The 21322-nt window shown below is 52.6% G+C and overlaps 1 protein-coding gene across 1 annotated transcript in view; it reads left to right on the top strand.

Annotated features, from left to right (window-relative positions):
- The window catches only part of LOC133352563 (equilibrative nucleoside transporter 1-like), a 95350-nt gene extending 82679 nt beyond the window's left edge, over positions 1-12671 (top strand). Inside the window, exons 12-13 of the mRNA XM_061568286.1 lie at positions 4495-4694; positions 9525-12671. Coding sequence (XP_061424270.1) covers positions 4495-4694; positions 9525-9636 — 312 coding nt within the window. The 3' untranslated portion in view covers positions 9637-12671. The remainder of the gene's footprint in view (positions 1-4494; positions 4695-9524) is intronic.
- The last annotated feature ends 8651 nt before the right edge of the window (positions 12672-21322 follow it).

The following is a 21322-nucleotide window of genomic DNA, read 5'->3' on the forward strand; positions in this document are numbered from 1 at the left end:
CCACCTCTTTCCATGTCGGAGGGCTGGTCTCAATATGTTGTTCCGGGGGTTCAATGGGTGGGATATCTGATGGGATGGCCAGATGTTCATGTCGCTTTGAGTCAAAGTTTGTTGTTCTCAGGTGCTCTTCTAGGTCTTTCTTTGTTGTTTTTAGAACTCCACTTTTTTCCTTCGTGAAGAGACTTTTAAGGAACTTGAAGGGATCTTTATAGAATCGAGTTCTAGTTTGTTCTTTCTTCCTTCTGCGTTTCCGTAGGTTCTCTGCTCTACGGAGGGATGCCAACCGGGTTTTGATGTCAGCCTGAAGTGCCTCTATGCCCTCCTTTTCCACTTCCGAGGCTTTCTTCCACTGTTTCTTAAGCTGTCTCCTTTCTTGAACGAGGCGCTTGATTTCTTGTTGCCTCCTGGAAACTAGTGGGGTTGGAACCTTTCTCCCGCCTTTTGCCTCTTGCACTCCAAAGCTTTCTGCCCCGTACTCATAGATGATGTCCCCCATCCTCTCCAACTTCTTCTCCACTGTGCCTCGAAGTTTCTCGAGGGTCAAGGTAAGGTCAGTATTCACTGTTTCTCACAACTTCTTCTCACTGGCGCCAGGCCACTTTACATACGGTCTGTGCCCTGGTAGTCTCCTCTCGACTGCAGGTCTGGGAGGCTGGGTGAGTTCCACTCCTGTTGTTGGTTCCACCTCAGTTGTTACTTCGGTGCTTGAGTTTACGTCCTCCATGACGGTGGTACTGATGCACTGCAAACTATGGTTTGCGTCCAGTTGCTGTGCTTCATTTGACTGATTTGATCGCTTTTGCAGAAAGTAATCAATGCGAGGCCTCTGTCTCTCTTTACCCAAACACCATGGGTTGAGGATCCTGGTGGATCCTCAACCCATGGTGTGATGTAACTTTCTTCCAACCACAGACACATACTTGCATCTGTTTGTGGCCTGCTGTTGCAGCGGAACTTGTGACAGTTGCTGTGGTGTTCTCTTGTGCTGTGCTCTAATTACTCGTAGTCGTTTCCGGTCCAGTCGTTACCATGTTGTCAGTCGATGAGTCATCTTCCGCCCCCGCTCTCGCAGACTCTAGGGGTATTCTCGTATGTTGACTTTCTGTAGCTAAAGCGTGTGTTTCCAACATACTGCGAAGCATGGGAAACTACAGAAATGGGAAGCTAACCCATGACTGTCCCAGTGGGGTCTATTCCCTCCTGTCAGCCGTCTCTCCGTGCCGCATCAAGGACTTTCCCCCTGTTGTCAGCTGATCTTTCTCAACAGTCACTGGACAAGTCCAGATATTCAGATTCCAAAAAACACAGGATGAGATGGTACTATCCTTTGTGCAAGCACTTCCAAGAGTTCATGAACAGTGAGCCTGGTGAAATTTGGGGAGCGCATCGTCAGTAGTGAACCTTTGGTTCCTAGGGTGTTTCGGCCTTTCATACTATACACCCTCCCCAAAGGCGGCCAGCGACAGGGTGATCAATCCTATGCTTGCGTCCCATTCCCAATTAGTCATAGGAGTTGCTTTGTTGGGACTATGCATGGCAGGGGCGTCCTCCTCCCTGAGTCAAGCATTGTTGACTGCATACCTCCTGGCCCTCTCACTTTGGGGCCCAGCTGGGGTCTTTCCTCTTCATTCAGAGCCACTGACTGCTGCCTTCTGCCGCCTCCGATACAGCTCTGATTGCTAAACGCTGGCTCTGGCCCGTAATTCCCAGGTCTCTAAGCAGTCTGGTTGTAGATGTTGCCACAAAACCTCTGCAGCCCACCTCCACTGGTCGGACTTCTGTGTTCCAGCCATGATGCCGTGCTTCGGCAGCTAGATCGGCATAGCGCAGATGTTTTCACTCATAAGCCTCATCTACTGAGTCCTCCCAGGGTACTGTGAGCTCAATTATGAAGACCTTCTTGAGCGAACGGGACCAGAGCACCATGTCAGGTCTTAGGGTGGTGGTTGCGATCTCCGGAGGAAACACAAGTTGCCGGCCAATGTCAGCTAGCATTTTCCAGTAGCGGGCCAAGTGCAGCTGGTCTCGCTCTAATGGTGTAGAGCCGCTCTTCGGTGGTTTAGCCCCTTCGTGGACAAAGGTCGTCCGTAAGGGGTGTGATGCTGCTGGGGGTGGTAGGGTGTTGGTGGCAGCTCGCTTGTCCTCCAGGGCGGACGCAAGGTTTTTAAGGACTTGGTTGTGACGCCAAGTGTAGCGTCCTTGGGTGAGGCTTGTTTTACACCCTGTGAGAATGTGCCTGAGGTTGGCTGGCATGGAACAGAGGGCACAGTCCGGATCTTCACCATACCATTGGTGAAGATTAACTGGTGTTGGAAGGACGTCATATGTTGCTCTGATGGAAAAGCTCAACCGCCTCGCTTCCATGGCCCACAGATCCTTCCCAGCTGATCTTCCTCTTGTCCACACTGTTCCATCGAGTCCACTGTCCCTGTTTGGCAAGAGAGACTGCCTTGGCCCACCTTGCAGCCTCCTCCTGATGGCGTACTTCCTGCACTAGAGTTTACCTTCTGAAACAAATGCTGCCGGAAATCATTGGTTCGGAAGGCCCATAGGCTGTTGAACCTATATCCTATTTATCTAATTATTTTAGCAATAACATTAAACGAGACTTGTATCTGATTTGTGTATAATTTGCTCCATTAACTGATACATCCCAGCAGCTTTTTATATGTTGAGCTTCTTTCACACCATACGTAGCCAACCGTGCGAATCGGAGGTGCAGGGGACGGATGCTGCCCCTACTATACACCATTGTGTGTGTGTGCATGTCTCCTGCTCGCGTATGTGTGGGCATTGTGTGTGCGTAGCGGTTAGCGCGCCACGCTACAAATGTCGGGGTCGCTGGCCTTCGAGATCTCTCCCGGCTATATTCTGACTGCAGGGGTCCCGCCGCTCCCCGACCCATCGCTGCTGTGCGAACCGCCCCTGCTGCCGCTGGGCTCATCGCTCACTGGGCAAGGACTGTCGTCTGATGGTTCCCCTCCCTGGGTCCCCCCACCTCGGGTTCGCGAGAGAGGCATGGCTCGTCGCCGGCTCCCATATGCCTGTTAACACGGCATTGCCTCTCCTTCAATCACACGCGATGCCTCCCCTCACAGAGCTCCGCACAGCACTCACACGCTGCGAGCGTACGTACACACAGCACCGCGCGTGTTCACACTTCTCGTCGAAACCACACGAGGCTACGATTAGTTATTAATGATTTATTATCGGCTCCCTGCGATTTGCTGTTAAATCAGTGTGGAACGACAAGGCTGATCTACGCTAACGCCCAAGGATCTATTCCCGGTTTATCTAATTCGATACGCTCTAAGCGGATTTGGATACTCCTTTACCTCTTTACTCACGGTTGGATGCGCTCGGCGTTCCGTTGGTCTCCTCGCCGCTCACCTTGACGCGTCGCACGGACGTTCGGGTGGCCGAGCTGCAAGCCGTTTCGTGCGCTGACTTTTTGGAGTAAGAGCACCTTTTACCTCTCTGCGTCCTCTTTTTATCCCCCATCTACATCAAAGAATGCCGACCCGAGCGCCTTCTCGGCCAATCAGGTCGCCACGCTCGTTCAGCCCCATTCCCGATTGCTCTAACTATGGGTCCTCCACCGATTGCGGCGTCGATCCACGGGTGCCTTTGTTATGCTAATCAACTGCGGTTTCCATAACAAAGGCTCGCCCCGGCTGCTGCGCTGCGCACACTGTCCCCGCTAATCAGCCGCATTCCAAGATTTCCATAACAATGGGTCTGCTGGCTTGACTGCGGTGCTGGCGGCAGTCCACGGCACCTTTGTTCTGCCAAGCAGCTGCCCCCCCTCCTGGCTTCTCTTTTCGTTCGTGGCTGCGGACCCCTGCCTGCCTTGTCGATACGTGTGTGTGGGGGTGCGTTTCAACCGTGGTGGCTGGACAGCCCCCGCCGTGACCATGCAATCTCAACCCAGGTCACAGCGCCGCGGTGCGAAGTAGCATCGGGGGAGGTCGCCCAATTCCCTGGCCGCAGGAAACCGTGAAGATTATCCCTATGATGGCTTTCGGGTAAAAACCTGCCGGCCAGGTGACCTCCCCTCGGAGCTCTATGGGGGGGGAAATGCGTGAGGGTGTGTTTATTTGGGGGGCGGTGAGGGGGAAGCGGGGTCGGCCCCGTCGCTTGGTGGTGGCGAGGTCGTAGATGGGGCCCCCGCCGAGCGGCTTCGTGGCGGCGGCATCACACAAGCCCGGCAACTCGAGTTTGATTCCCGTTTGCGGCAACAACACCAGTAATGATTGTCGAAACTAGTCCTGGGTATCCCCTAGGTTGACTCAGCCTCAAATGAGTACCTAGTGTGGTGTGTAAACATTGCCACTGGGGAGACAAAGGCGGTCGAGCGTAGTGTTGGTCACCCACCTCTCGTGTACCGTGTCGGCCTTCATAGGTGCCACTCGCTAACAGCACTTTCCGCAAGTCTGCTAAGGCTATATGGGGGGATCTTTGTCTGTGTTGTGTTTCTTGTGCGTGTGTGCCCAGCCCAAGGCGGACAGCTGGTGGCTCCCGGTGCTGGTGGTGCTGCGCCTGGTGTTCGTTCCGTTGTTCCTCCTCTGTAACATCGCCTCCAGGCCCCTGGGCATAACCCCCTTCAGACACGACGCCGCCTTTGTGATCATCATGCTGCTGATGGGCACAAGCCACGGTTACCTTGCCACGCTGGCCATGAGCTATGGGCCCAAGTAAGTGAATGCCGTGCCGGTGAGATGTTAACTCCGTCGCCTGGTACGCAGGAGGTCGTGGGTTTTATCCCGACCCTGACGCCTGCTGTATATTTGGAGTTTGCGTGTCTCTCTCTCTCCTCGTGGTCGCGTGGATTTTTTCTCTGGGTCCTCCGGTTTCCCCCTCTTTATTTAGAAATGTGCGTTTGGCGTATTTGGCTGCTATATATTTCCAAGTGATGATAAGCCACTTCGTTGAGCTATCATATGTGGCCTGGTCGCTTCTGAAAAAGAGCTAAATATAGCATCGTGGGCCTTACCTGGTAATATAAAAAAAATGTTTAGTGTACTGCACTGCAATACGACTCCTGCACACTTGCACTGGTAATTGTGCTATTGGATGTGATAACAAAATTGGGCCTGATTAATGTAGAGTTTAACATGTAGTCGTAGGCTTTCGCGACCAATTTTTTCCATTAAAGAGGTTTTGGGTTTACATCGCGTAAATATAAATGTTTTGTTAAATCCGCTACCACCCAACACAGCCAATTAGTAAGGTTTGTCACTTAAAAAAAAACATGCCAATTCGTTAATGGTACAGCACACCGGTGTGTTGGAGAGTAAACCCAAAACATTTACTGTCGGGTGGTGGCGGTTTTAACGACACATTTATATTTAACGATCTAACCCAAAAACCTTTATTATGTATCATGTAGCGTTTGGTTCTTGACACCGGGACTGGGGCAGCTACTGTTCACCAGGGGGAAGGGCAAGCGGGCTTGTGTCGCTGTTGTCCATGCACCATAACAATAGTTCCAGCTCATACAATATATACACAGCTGTGACTCATAACAACAACAGCAGCCGCCGTTCACCACTTAGTGGCAGTGACATCACCACAGGACTTGTGCCTGGCGAGGCACATTTTGAGGCCATGTGAAGCATCGAAGGCTCGCTGGCAGGAGGACAGGGGACAGACCCAGGTCGCATGGGTTGACTGAGATGACTGGCAGATGCACCAATTGTGCCCACTACTGTGCCAATTTGCTGCATTTTAGCCACCCGGCACTCCGAGGCGAATGTTTGTGAGCATCGCTCCTCTGCCCTCCATTGTTGTTGGAGGGCGACTGCCTCCAACTGCCCAGTAGCGTCCTTCACGAGCCTCCTCCACAAAGGCTGATCTTGACACCGCTGGTACCAGTCGTCGGCAAGTCCACTCGACTTCACATCCTCCTGTACCGCATCAGTTCATCTCTTCTGTAGCCCATGCCGTGCCCGTTTAGCCCCCTCCATCTGGCCAAACAGAAAGTGTTCGGGCATGTGGTGGCTGGGCCTAGCCCAATGCAATCTTGCCTGCTGGAGGAGCTCACCGATTCATCTCGCACACATGTGTAGTGTATCAAATTACTCACACTGACACGGAGTAACAGATCACCTGCTTACACTTTATTAATCCTACTCTCGCACCAGTTGTAGGCACACCTATGATTGCCTCTCACTGTGATCACACATGCCGCTTCCTCCTCCTACCTGCTCTTATCTACTCGGCCCCGCACCTACTCTTCTCCATCTTGCCAATGCTCCCTGCTCTTACCTACGCTGCCTCGCACCCACTTACCCGTCTGTCCCGGGCGGGGGGATCAGCCAACACCCGCCTGGCGACGAGGTGATGGGCGAGGTCCCGTTGACAGACCGAGCGGCAGTGGCGAGACGTCTCTTCTCTTGGTCCCCAAACAACACCTCTCTCTACTCACGCACACTCCTGCTTATATATCTCTCCTCATTCCGAGTCCTCACGCCTCTCCCACTCGCTAATCCCTAATTATCGCCTCCAGCTCCCGCCTCTGCGGCGTCTACTCCGTGCCCCAACGCTCACACCTGTTTGTCCCCAAATGCACCCTCTCAACTTTGCTCACTGTGTACATCCATTCTCTACACATGTACACACAAAGACAAATATTCCTCGTATAGCCTTAACAGACTGTTGGGGCAAGTGGTGTTAGTGAGCATCTATGAAGACCGGCACGGCACACGAGGGTGAGTGGCCAGCACCACGTCCAGTGACCTTTGTCTCCCTGGTGGTGATGTTTACAAACTGGACCAGGTACTCATTTGATGCTGAGTCGACCGAGGGGAGGCCCAGGACCGGTTCAGATAATTCTGTGCACACACACACAAATGTGCAAATGTGCATATCAATGGTTTCACCCTCTATGAAGGTAAGTAAGCTCGAACGCATCTTAACATCACCACTGGCGAGACAAAGGCAGCGGGTGGTGATCATACCGCCGCCGAGTGTGACCCGTGCTGCCTTCAATCACTAATTGCTAACAAAGTTTACTGCATCAGTCTACACCGGCTAAACGGAGGATCTTTTTCTTTGCAGTGAAGTTGTGGGGTATAGATCCCCACGCGCCCCCAGAGTGTGATTTACGCCATTCCGCACGATGGCGGAACATACGGCATGTTTGCAGAAATGTTTTCCCCATCGCTGGTGAAACATTACAGAGAGTTGAAACAAAAACCTACCACACCATATAACAGATATTGGCTAAGCATCCCAGTTCTAAGACGTTTCCTGCAAATTACTCGATTGAGATTCTCCTCCAACGCACCGGTGTGCTGAATAGGCCTTGGCAAGGTAAGGTAAAAGTTAAAATGTAAAAAAAACAAGCCTACCTTTACCTTACCTTTTACCTTACCACAATACAATCACTCTACCCTACCTTTTACCCTTTAGCAGGTAAGGTAAAAGGTAAAAAGCAACGAGTCTACCTTTTCTTTACCCCATACAAATTACCCGATTAAAGGGTAATTACTAGGGAACTTCACATGAAAAGGTCGAAACCACACGAGGCTACGATTAGTTATTACTGCGTTGCCTCTCCTTCAATCAAACGCGACACCTCTCCTCACACAGCTCCGCGCAACACTCACACACTGTGAGCGTACGTACACACAGCACCGTGCGCATTCACACTCTAGTCGAAACCACACATAGGTTGCGATGCCCAAGGGTCTGTACCCGATATATCTAATTTGATAGGCTCTAAGCGGTTTTGTTTTTTCTAGCCTCAATCCCAATACTCCTTTTCCCTCTTATTCACGGTTAGATGCGTACGGCGCTCCGGTGGTCTAGTCCTCGCGGCACACTTCGACGCGTCGCACGGACGTTCGAGTGGCCGAATTGGAAACCGTCCCGGGCGCTGACTTCTGGAGCAAGAGAGCATTTTACCTCTCTGCGCCCTCCTTTTATCCTCAACCTACATCAAAGAACGCCGACTCGAGCGCCTTCTCGGGCAATCGGATCACCACGCCCGTTCAGCCGCATTCCTGGTTTCTCTAACAATGGGTCCCCCACCGATTGCGGCGCCTTTGTTATGCCAATCAGTCGCGGTTTCCGTAACAAAGGCTCGCCGCGGCTGCTGCACGGTGGCGGTCCCCGTGCACACCTGCCACGCTAATCAGCCGCCCCCCCCTCCTCCTTGGCTTCCCCTTCGTTCGTGGCTGTGGACCCCTGCCGGCCTTGTCGATACGTGTGTGTGGGGGGTGCGTTTCAACCGTGGTGGCTGGACAGCCCCCACTGTGACCATGCAATCTCAACCCGGGTCACAGCGCCGCGGTGTGAACCAGCATCGGGGGAGGTCGCCCAATTCCCTGGCCGCAGGAAACCGTGACGATTATCCCTATGAGGGCTTTCGGGTAAAAACCTGCCGGCCAGGAGACCTCCCCTCGGAGCTCTATGTGGGAACATGTGTGAGCGTGTGTTTATGTGGGGGGCGGTGAGGGGGAAGCGGGGCCAGCCCGTCGCTTGGTGGTGGCGAGGTCGTAGATGGGGCGCACGCCGAGCGGCTTCGCGACGGCGGCATCACATATGCTAGGTGAGGGAGTTAACACCAAATGCAGAGCAACGGGTTCTGTAGCTTTAAATAATATTAACTGGGCCATTCCTCAGTTGTGTCACAGGAATTGGGAGAATAGGCGCGATTGTGAGGGGGGCGTTGGCCGTACTTTCATTGCGAAATCTTGGGAGGAGCGACTTTCTACAAATAACAGTTATACGTAATGCTGCCAAAACGAACTACATAAACTGGGCTCTTTGAGTTCGACATGAAGAAACATGTTTACATATTTGCGGCTTATGATAAACTGTGCATACAGTATGTACATGCATGTGTAAGGGTATGTATTCTTAGCACAACCTGTGCTACCTGGGCCTGTCCTGTGACCTGTTGGTGAGCCTTCGATACTTCGCGTGGCCTTGGAGTGCACCTGGCCCGACATGGCGGTGACGTCACGTTGGTGTCGCCGTGACGTCACCGCCAATTAGTGGCGAATGGCGGCGGATACTGTTGTTGGTTTAATGGTTAATGCTTCACTGCACCACAAACCAAGGAATTCTGCCTTCAATTGCTGTTTGTGCACATGCAACATTTAGCATTTGTGCCTGAAACGAGCCATTCTCAGTTTAGTTTGTTCTCCTATAACGCGGTAATAGTTGCGTTCCTGAAGAACGTCGTGTTTTGGAAAAAAAATGCGTAGCTCCGTTCACTCGATCGCGTTACATCCAATTCGCATCCGCGTTATAAAAAAAAAATGTGCATCCAATTCGCGTTGTGCAAACAACACGCGGCGTTATAGGATAACGAACTGTACTTGACATTCAGAGTTTGGGGAACAACTACTTGTGCCGAGTGGAGAAATAGTAGCTGCTGCGTGCAAAGGAATGACCCTACCACCACCCACTTGTGTGCTGTTCCAGCCATATTAAGGGCTCTGTTAACAATTACCCTGACAGTATACTCAGACTAACAAAGGGGTTTGTTGTGTGTATTGTGCGTGCGTGTGTAGAAACGTCAATGCCCACCAAGCGGAGACAGCTGGCGTGATCATGATGACATTCACTGCACTGGGTTTGGCGTTGGGAGGTGTCTCTTCTTTTATAATCACTTGGTATTTGTGACCTCAGTCCAAGTGGCCTGCATCGAATTTATTTTTGAGAGATTTGACCAGAATGGTGCACAACCCAACCCATTGGATTGTTTAATTAAGGACCCCAGCACGGTTAGTTGGGGTACAAGGAAACTACTTTGTACTACAAGTACTGTTCGCAACATCAGTGCTTTTGTTTTACATCAAATATTGTATTTCCGCGTATGCGATAAGTACATTTATAGATAAAAAGACATTTAGGGGATCCGTGGTAGCGAGATGCTAACTACCTCGCCTGATATAAAGGAGTTCGTGGGTTCGATCCCGACCCCTGACACCTGTATTTTTGCAGTTTGCGTGTCTTTCTCCCCGTGGTCACGTGGATTTTTTCTCCGGGTCCTCCGGTTTTGCCCTCCATGCATTATTTAGTCATTAATTCACTGGTGGAAGAGGGCCGATCCACACCTCGTCATGGGGGTAGTTTTGCCATTCCAGCGTGGTCAGTGTGGGTCGATACAAAAATTGCCCCGGACCAATGCAGATATCACTCCCCACTAATATTAGCCATGGCTCATCTGTGTACTGGACATCTGTGAAAAAGAGCTTCATAGCTCATCGGATTCCTCCAGTATATTCTGATTCTGATTGCAACGCACCAACGTCTGGACACATTTCAAATCAACATCACAGGTTCAGAGTATTTGGCTGCTATTAAAAATTGTCGCGCAATGAGCCACTTCGTTGACTTATCATTTGTGATAGCCATGTCGCTTCTGAAAAAAAGCAATATAGCTTCAGTGGGGCCTTACCTGGTCAAATAAAACATTGTTTAGTTTAGACGAAAATATTGAAATCTGGTCAGGCCTCACCAACAGGAGGTTCTCGCTGGAGATGTTTTCGCCACTTTCCTGGTTGTCCATATTTAGAAACCAGAGTTCCTGGGAAAAAAACCCACGTGTACAGAGAGGAGGACAAGCCCCTACTTGTTGTGCTGCCTCCGATTTTCCCCTCGTTGGTATCCCACGTTAATCAGAATCAGAACATGCATTTATACTGGAGGAATCCGATGAGCTATAAAGCTCTCTTTCATAGATGTCCGGTAGTTTTCACAGATGTTCGGTAAACATGAGAACCCACATGTAGCAAACATGAGAAGCTGCACTTTTGCTTGCTATTCAGATGAATACTTTCCTCTTATTCACACGTGAATCCCCTTGCTCTCATGACCTACCTAAGGTATAGCCACTGAGTCAGTACAGAAGAAGTTTGCTCTGATCAACCCCGTTAATTTTCTATTTAAAAAGGGGATTGAACATATGTTAATGGTCATATACGATGCTTATAACGTGGACCTTTAAATTGGGGTCTCTCCACTTTAACCACAACACAGATGTGAAGCTATTAGCGACTTCCATCAGGATTATTGTGGCCATTATGTAGAGTTAATATTACAAGTCAGTTCACTGGCCAATTGTCTTATGGGTGGCTTCAGCCCATTTTGAATATCAAAAAAATTCAAAGCTCCTATCGTGTTCGTGTGGCGACAGTAAGCAGTCCAGATGTGGGAGTGGGGTACAGGCCATCTTCTGTGGATAAATCAGCGTATTGGGTGACTTTGATACATTACTAAGAAGGCTGAAGCATTGCAGTCTTGAGACTGCTCGGCAATAGCTGTATTTAAACATACATTGTATAAACTTTGACTCATTGCTTATTTATTTCCTGCAGAGGTAGGGCACCATAAACACGCATCGTAGTCGAAGCCAACGTGTCTCGGTGCTCACATGAGCATGGGGTGATCACCTCTTTTGGCCACTTGTGAGCCAGCGGTGGATATTCTAAGTTCCTATGGCTGGTGGGGAGGGGTCCCTTAATCGGGACAAATGTCGACTTTCCCACAGATATATATTTTTAATCTTTCCCAATGGGATCATTGGCAGCGTCATTCCTTGATAGGGGATTAAAGTAATGTAATTCGAGTGACCCATGCACCAGTATCGTCACCAGCACGGTCAGCAGTGCACGCACAGAAGCCAATCAACGGGTTTTAAGAGCAGTGCTCAGATGAAGCGTGCACAACCACGCGTATTACTGTCCAGTTGCACTGTGGAGCAAGCCACGACTTGGCCGGTGAGATTCCGTAAAAGTTAAACCAACCCGGGGTTCGCCTTGTTTAAACACGTGCTACTGGGCGATGTTTATATGAGAACACCATTTGCTCATGAATTAAATGTTATTTAGCTTCAGTGCTTTAAATAAGAAAAATGTATGCCCATAATTCAACAAGGTTGCACATTTTGTCCTTGAATATAAGACGTTGAGTACACTGCATCACGAGTGAGTATTCCATCTCCAATTTTTCTAATTGTGCCTTGTGTGCTAGAAATACATCTAATGTATGTACATAATACATACACACATATCTATGCAGAAAAAGTTTTTTTGCAATCTTCGACCCAGGTGGATATAAAACAAGTTAATGATGGTGTGTTGGTGGTCTGAGCAAGAGCAGTACAAAGGCTCACGGCTGTTGTCTCTTGCTTGAAGTTATCCCGGTAGGTATTTTAAAAATTGTATCAAAGACCCGCCTTTCCCGCTACTTACATTAACTCTTCTAACCCACAATTTCTTCAACAAAGGAGTGCAAATGATGGATGGACAAGGCACCTTCCGCTTGCTTCCTGTATATTTGGAGGTTGCGGTGTCTCTCTCTCTTCGTGGTCGCGTGGAATTTTCTCCGGGTTCTTCGGTTTTCCATCCACATTTAGAATCAACGTGCGTTTAGAGCATTTGGCTGCAATAAATGTCCACACGATGACAAGCCACTTCGTTGAGCTATTATTTCTGATGGCCAGGTCGCTTCTGAAATAGAGCTAGATAGCTCAGTCAGGCCTTACCTGGTAGAATAAAAAAATTGTTTAGTTATTTTCCCCACATACGCCCTTTGCAGCGTACACATGACTTCATCCCCCCCTTTATCTGACTGGCCAATTGGTTCCGCAGTAAGAGCGAACGGATTGCGATTGGAAAGGTCGCGAGTTCAAATCCTGGCTGGTGGTTGACTCAGCTCATCATCACTCAGAGGGGGGTCGATAAATTGAGTAGCACTTTGTGCGGAAGTCAACATTGGTTGTCCTATGGACAGACTCGTCCCGCCCCCTCGTCATAGGAATGTGGAATTTTCACCACTGCCTTAGAGATGTAAATGGGAGATGAGCACTGTCTCAATGCTCATTTGAGCGGGAAACTCACTCAGGACTTCTGGGATGTTCAAAAACATTAAGGACTATCTATAACAGGGCCATGGCTGAGTTTTATCACAAGTGTAGGGGTGTTACGGGAGGGCGAACAAACACACAAGGGGTGGTTATGCCCGCACGTGGAAGGATGCTTACATCCACGTCCGCATCGGTTAGCCCTGGGGGGCTGTAACGGCGCTGTGATCCCCCACGGCCCCAACCCTCGGGGGGGAATTGCTATAAGGTGGTGAGCCGGTGGGCTCGGGGTTCAGTATTCAGCTTAACCAGTGAAGAGTGAAGACCGGCTAGATAGGTCCTGGGACTCCCCTGGATCGCTGTCCTTCTAAGGACCGACCAGGGCAAGCCAGTGGCGTGGCCCCGAGAGCCCAGAGCCGATGCTCTTGTAAGAGCCGGTCTGGTGGCTAAGGGTGCCGTGATCCTAGCTTGGCCAGAGCTGGATCAGCTAGCCTCCTCTAGCTCTCGAGTGGAGGACCTGGGAGTAGGCTAGCCGGGCTAGAGTTAGTGGGGTCTCCCTGTTAGACGGGTGAAGGGGCCGTTACCCCTTCAAGTGTTGTATACATTGGCCTGTGCTGAGTGTAAAGTTATAATAAATAAGTGTGCTCCGTCTACGTCTCATTGAACCTACTACACAAGCATGAAGAACCGCTCTTTTCAATTATCCTTTGAATGTTCAAAGTTGTTTTCGTGCTGGCCGATACGAATTAACATAATTAATGCTGTGAACATCGACTTTGGTTTATGATAGAAGACGGTTGACGAAGTTGCATTACCTATTATACTGGTAGGAACCTCCTGGTTACACCAGCCCACATGGATTATTGTGTCCGTTCGTCGTGCAGGGAGGGGCTGGGTGGGGAGGGTGGGGAGGGGCTGGGTGGGGAGGGTGGGGCTGGGTGGGGGGTGGGAGGGGTGGGGCTGGGTGGGGAGGGGCTGGTCACCCCGTGATGCCGTTATAAAACTCAACGTTTAACTTACTCACGCCGGCTTGTGCCCACCCTCACAGTCGGGCATATTTGCGGAATACACCACGCCGCCGTTGACCCTGGCCATTGACCGAGCAACCCAACGTTCCTACCAGCTCCCTCTGCAGGAATGTGTTAATCACCCAGAAATGTCTGTCCGTCCCGCGCGTGACGTCAATCTAAATTAGGCCCACCCCCCCGCGTGACGTCACTCCACATGAGGCCCACCCCCCGCGTGACGTCACTCCACATGAGGCCCCCCCCCATTATTAATATTCATGCATGAGTGGATTTTTACACTAACGCAGGTCGAGCTGAATAAAATAATTTATTAAAGCCGCTTCAAATATGACGTTTCTTTACAGAAAGTGACAGTAAAAACTACATCTACGCAGCACAGTGCGACATCCGTGCGTGACGTCACTGCAAAAGAGGTCCTCCATTAATATTTATGCCCGCGTGGAAATTTACACCAACGCACAAGAAGGTCGCGCACTCCACATGCTGCACCCCTCCCCTCATTAATATTCATGAGCAGGTGACGTCCTCCAAATGGGCACCCCCCCACACCTCATTAATAATCATGAGCGGGTGACGTCACTCAATATGGAGTACTCCCCCCCCCTCACTAATAATCATGCGAAAGTGACGTCACTCTACATCTAACAGCCCCCCTCATTAATAATCAAAGCAGGTTACGTCCTCCAAATAGACACCCCCCCCGCCAATTATTATTACCTACTATAATGAGCCAATAATGTCTGTGTGCAATACTCGTGACGTCACTCCATGTCGACCAGCCTCCCTCATTAATTGTCATGAACAGGTTATGTCCTGGACGTCGTCCTCCGATCTTACATTAACATGCTAATCTCTCACATTAACATAGCCACCTCCGCACCGTCTTGGACGTCGTCCGCGGATCTCACATTAACATGCTTATCTCTCACATTACCATCACTAGCCATGCCCACTTTGTTTATGACCCTTGGGCTACACCCATTATAAACCTTTAAAACAGTCTGCCTCTGCAGCTTTACTCTTTTTTCCTCCTGATGACGATCGCTTGTGTTGTGATCGAAACGTCGTAGTTTTTTGTTATTTTCTTTCAACCTATCTACGTGACTTTACCGAAAGACCCAAATAATATGTTAGGTCCTCCACATGGACCCTCCTCTCGGACCTCCCCCCCCCTCATTAATATTCATGAGCAGGTGACGTCACTCCACATCGAACAGCCCCCCTCATTAATATTCATTGACTGGTGACGTCCTCCAAATGGACACCCAACCATTAATATTAATTAGCGGGTGACGTCACTCCACATGGGGGGCCGAGGCGCCTCCTCCCCCCTCCTCAGCGTCAACTTATAACCCTCACTACAAAGGCAGAACCCTCACGTCACGTCACGCGATCTCTGTGATGCTGTTGAGACATCAAAGCAAAAAGGACTTCATGATGAACAAGGGATTATAACCTTAAAATGAAATAGGTCTTCATCTTCTTGGTTCTTTCGGTAAAGTCACGTAGAATGGAAACAATAAAATAATAAAAATAAAACATAATAAAATAATTCTCACGACGTTTCGGCCACAACGCAAGCAGCCGTCCTCAGGTGAAGACCAGGTCTGTCGGGGAGACAGCGTCTGAATGAAACACCACCATGCTTGGAGCGTCTATTTAAGCTGGGTTGGAAGGGGGAAGGGCGCCTTGACAAAATAATTTGCATATCAATAGGAATTTTAGAATATTTATGGGAAATGCAGGTATGTGATTAGTACTACTTGTGAAATGCATAGGAGGTGGGCGGGGGGTTTTCAAAGTCATATTATGCCCGTGCATTATGCAGGATTAGCAGCATCAAAGGGAGGGGATCGGGGTAGTATTAATAAAGGGAAGGAATGTTAATAGTATGTAGCTGCTGTAACTAAACAACCACGTAAAAAACTAAAGTATGAACTACATAGTATCATCAGTATACTAAATATACTCTCCAATAAGCTGAGCTATTAACAGTAAGTAATACATTACAATTGTGATGCCGCCGCCACGAAGCCGTTCGGCAGGCACCCTATCCCCGACCTCGCCACCACCAAGCGACGGAGCCAACCCCTCGTCCCCCTCACCTCACCTCACATGAACACACCCGCACGCATCCCCCCCCCCCATAGAGCTGGAAGGGGAGGTCACCTGATCGACCGGTTTTTTCCGAGAAACCCTTATCTGGATTAACTCTCACGGTTTCCGGCGATCAGGGAATTGGACGACCTCCCCCGACGCTACTTTGCACCGCGGCGCTGCGACCAGCCTTAAGATGGTATGGCCGCAGCGAAGGGCATTCGGCCACCACGGTTGAAACGCATCCCCCACACACACCCCCCACGTGTCGACGAGGCAAGCAGGGGAGGGACGGGACAGCATGAGTAGCGGGACCGCCGGGGCTCTTGCGCATAGTCACGGATGGTTAGGATAATTACGCTTGAGCGCGCAGGCACCATTGTTAGGGAAGGTAAAGGATTAAGCTGAAAGTATGAATAGATCGGGAGAGGGGAGGCACGCGAGTCCGTACACAGATTCCCACGGCGAGCCTTTGTGATGGACACCACCGCATAAGTTGCATAACAAAGGCGCCGATTGCTGAAGAAGAACTGGGGGAGGGCCGCCATCACGCTCGGAGCCGCATCCCTTTGATGTAGGGAGGATAAAAAGGGGGCGCAAAGGGGAAATCGCTCTCACTCCAGCGCCAGGCGACAGGACGGTCTCCAGTCCAGCGACCCGAACGTCCGTGAGACGCATCGAGGTACGCTGCGAGTACGGGATCAACGAACCGCCGTGGGCACCTAACAGTGAGTAAGGAGGGGAAGTAGGATCATAGCCGATAAATAGGGAATAGGTCCAGGGGTAGTAGGATAGGCCAGACTCCAGTTCCAGGTAGCAAATAATAAATCCTTAATAGCTGCCCGTGTCTCCGTGTGATCTCGCTGAGAAGTGGGAACGCGTGTGGTGCTGTGTACACAGCGGCTCGTCATGTGGGAGCGCTGCGTAGAGCGGCGCACGAGTGGGTATCGCGTGTGTGCAGGTGTGTGTGCTCGTAGCGTGGGGAAAGCGCTCGGTGCGTCCACAGGTATCAGCTCCGTCTATCACCGCAGGGACTCGCGCAGTGTGAGGGCAGTGTCATTCGCCCTCCGACCCCTGACCCCCGTTTAATAGCGCGTGATTCATGGAGAGACAACGCAGCGTTTACAGGTGAACGAGAGCGTGCGGCGAGCTATGCCTCTCACACGAGCTCGCGGAGGGACGGACAAGGGAGGGGAGCCGTCGGGCGAGGAGCCCAGCGACGGCAGCAGCTGCTCGCAGAGTAGCGAGGGGTCGATGAACAGCAGAGCCCCTGCCATAGGCACGGAGCAGGGAGGGACTTCGGGGACCAGCGGCCCCAACAACATGGTGTCAGAAGTCGTACGAACCCTCACGTCTTCACGGGAAGGTAGCGCGTTACTCCACGCAAAGGTAAGGCATGTGTTCACCGGCCAGGGGACCCCTACATGGAAAGCGTTTTCCCGCAATATCATAGGGGCTAAAGAGCTGAATGGCTGGTCGGACGCGCAGGCGTTACGACATCTTACGTTGAACCTGGACGGGCGGGCAGCCGACTTTGTAGAGGCACTACCCGAAAGCGCGCAAACCCAACTAGAGGAACTAATGCGTAGATTAGATCTGCGTTTCGGCACGCGCAACGCGATACAGGCAAAGACGGCCTTAGAGGCGCGCCGACGCCAACCCGGCGAGGAATTTTGAGACTACGCCGAGGACGTGCGATCACTAACCCGGATCGCCCGTCCAGAGTTCGCGAAGGAGGTCATTGACGCACTAGCTGCAGACAAGCTACTCAGGTACCTAGCTCGCACCGCGTGGTGGCAGCCCAAAAGGGGTAGCGCAGGCCTCCCCTTCGATACCCTAGTCGAGCAAGCACTTGAGTGTGAGGAGCTCTCCAGCGAACGCGCGCAGCTCCGAGGATCGGGACAGGAGTGCACCGTGGCGAGCCTGATCCCTGACGAGGAGGAGGATGAGGAGGAGCCCGCCAGCCCAATAAGGAGACGGGCAAGAGAGCCCCAGAGACCCCGCAAGACAACTCCGGGGTGGGTAGCCGGGTTACAGACCGGCATGGGAGATATTGCTGGCCAGGTAAACCAAATGGACGGTAAGATAACCCACGTAGGTGAGAGGGTAACCCAAGTACGCGAGGAAGCGAGTAAAAATGTGAAGACCATCTAGTCTGAGATGGGTGAACTACACTCCACAGTAGGGGGGCTGGCCGGGAAGGTATCCCAATTAGAGTCTGAGTTAGAACAACTGCGTACAGGGAGAGGGAGCGGGCAGGGGGTGCACTACGGAGCCGCCACCCCTCCCCGGACTTGTTATGTGTCCGACCGTCGAGGGCATCTCAGGAGGGACTGCCCTCAGCTCGCCCGTGCGAGGCAGATGCATAGGTCAAACACTAAGGCCCTCCTAGAGAGGGGACCACCGGGGGATGAAATCGACGTAGACCCGACCCAAACAAGCTGTAATGATAATGGAGAGCGAGCGATCTCCACACAGATTCCAGCCACGACACCAAGGAACGCGGCGACTCCTGGCGACTGGTTGCGGGAGCTGTTGGCGGGAATCACGGGGGCCACGTCGCTGGTGGAGGGGCAGGTCAACGGACGCTGTACCCAGATCTTGCTGGACACGGGAGCGGTGGCCTCGCTTGTGAGCGCGGCGCACTGCAGCATGATCGGGGTCGATGTGAGCCGCCTGCAGGCCCCGGACCGCGCGCTGCACACGGCGAGCGGAGCCGGAATGGGGCTGTTGGGGAGAGCCACCCTAGAGGTCCGCATAGGCAGCCAGGTGTGCACTCAGGAGTTCTACGTGTCGAGTGTGTTGTGTCACGAGTGTATTGCAGGTACCGACCTCCTAGAGAAGCTGGGACTCAACGTGCAACCCCGCCAGCCATGCGCCACCATGGAAAGCAACGGCGAGCGGATACCGTTCCTGGGACAAGCACCGACGCACCCCCGCTTCACACCTGTGGCCGCTATCCTGGCGACGGCAGTCACCATCGGGCCGCTCACCGAGATGCTGGTGCCGGTAGCAACATCCCCCACCGACCCCGCGCTCCAACCATCAGGGGAGGTAATGCTAACTCCTCACCCGGAGTTGGCAAAACGGTATGGGGTCGTGGGATCCGCCACGTTGGTAAACGCAGATGGGGACCGATTGTTTATGCGGATGTTTAACCCTCACAATACCCCAGCGATACTGCGACGGCGCACCCCGATCGCGACTGTACACCCCCTGCACGCACGCCACTCTGACGAATCGGTGTTCGCACTCTGGGCTGAGGACCCCGGTCGTCCTGAGGGGGACCAGGACCTGGCCTGGTGAGTCGGCCCGACTCCCCGAGCCGAGGTCGTCCCCCTGCTCGACGCGTTACATGTACCATGGGCGGATCTACCTAAGGGAGAGGCCGATCGGCTGCGCGAGTTACTGCAAGAGTATGCCGACGTATTCAGTGAACACGACTCGGACGTGGGTCGGACCGACCTTGTTAAGCACCAAATTGACACCGGTGCAGCCCGACCCATCAAACTCCGTGCATACCGGGTGGGCACACCCGAACGTGCCCAGATCAAAGAGGCAGTTGGGGACATGCTTCGCGATAACATAATTCAGCCCTCGGCGAGCCCCTGGTCAGCCCCAGTGGTACTAGTAACGGAAAAGGATGGGTCAACCCGGTTCTGCGTCGATTACCGTAAACTGAACACAGTCACGCTCGGCGACGCTTTCCCCATACCCCGCATCGACGACACCTTCGACAGCCTCGCCGGAGCGCGATATTTTTCCACCCTCGATCTCGCGTCCGGGTACTGGCAGGTGGAGATGGCGGAGGAGGATCGGCCGAAAACCGCATTCACCACCCTGATGGGACTATTCGAGTTTCGAGTACTCCCGTTCGGACTCACCAATGTGCCCGCGACGTTCCAGCGGCTGATGGAGTTGGTGATGCGGGGCTTGCAATGGGAACAGTGCCTGATTTACTTGGACGATGTGATAGTGTTCAGTAGATCTTTGTCTGAGCATTGGTCCAGGTTACGGGAGGTATTCCAGCGACTGCGAGCGGCTCATCTGAAGCTCAAGCCACGTAAGTGTTACATCGCACAACGCGAGGTGGGGTACTTCGGGCACCGCGTCAGCGAGGCAGGCGTGCACACCGATCTGGAGAAGGTACGCGCTGTAGTGGAGTGGCCACGGCCAAGGAATCTGACGGAGATCAGATCATTTTTAGGGCTCGCCACCTATTATCGTCGATTTGTAAAGGGATTCAGCGAGATTGCACGCCCCCTCACCCAACTCACCTCCCCTAAGCACCCCTATCAGTGGACGGGGGCCTGCCAGACGGCCTTCACCACTCTCAAAGACCACCTCACCCACGCCCCCACCCTCGCTTTCCCCGATTTTACCACCGATTTTATTTTGGACACCGACGCCTGCAGCAGCGGGCTGGGCATGGTGTTGTCACAGGTACAGGATCGGACGGAACGAGTCATCGCGTACGCCAGCCGGACCTTGAGTGGGGCCGAACTGAACTATTGCGTGACCCGCCAAGACTTGTATGCCGTGATTTTCGCATGTAAGCTGTTCCGGCCGTATTTGTACGGCAGGAAATGTCGCGTACGCACTGACCATTATGCTCTGCAATTTCTTCTTACATTCAAGGAGCCGCGGGGGCAGATGGCCCGGTGGTTGGCACAGTTGCAGGAGTACAACCTGCAAATCGAGTATCGGGCTGGCCGGACGCATGCAAACGCGGACGCCTTGTCGAGGCGGCCCACGGTGTACGCCGAGACAAGGGCGGAGGAGGCCTGCCCGTGTTTCATGGGGGGACGCTGCCGGCAGGCAACGGACCCCCGAGGGGCCGTGGCCACTGACCCCCCCCCAGCGAGAGAGAGTGCAGTGTGCGCCACAGAGACCCTCACAGGTGGCACCGAGGATCCCGTCGACCGCCCGGCAAGCGTGGGACCCACGGCTCGGGACCCGGCGGATCACCCCGCCCCGATCGGACGGATCCAGGAGGACGTCGGCTGCGCCTTCCCGGGCCTGAACGACGAGCAGCTGAGACAGACCCAGCAGCGGGATCCCGATCTGGCGGCAGTGGAGGTGGCACTGCGGGAGGAAAAGAGCGCCCTACCAGGACCCTGGAGCGGTTTGTATGCCCGGTTGTGTGTGCAGAACAGAGTGGTACGGGAGTTAACCGAGGCCGGCCAGCCGGGGTGCATCTGTGTTCCTGCCCAGGTGCGACCCCAGCTGCTACGGCTGGTGCATGACCACCCACTTGGGGGCCACAATGGGGAACGACGCACTCAAGAGACCCTGCGTCGCCAGTATCTCTGGCCCAAATTGGCACAAGACGTGGCGGCCTGGGTACAGGGCTGCCGTGCCTGTCAGCAGTGCGGGC

The sequence above is a fragment of the Lethenteron reissneri genome, chromosome 41, assembly GCF_015708825.2.
Source record: "Lethenteron reissneri isolate LAM-NWPU_2019-01 chromosome 41, ASM1570882v1, whole genome shotgun sequence".
Classification (NCBI taxonomy): Eukaryota; Metazoa; Chordata; class Hyperoartia; order Petromyzontiformes; family Petromyzontidae; genus Lethenteron; species Lethenteron reissneri.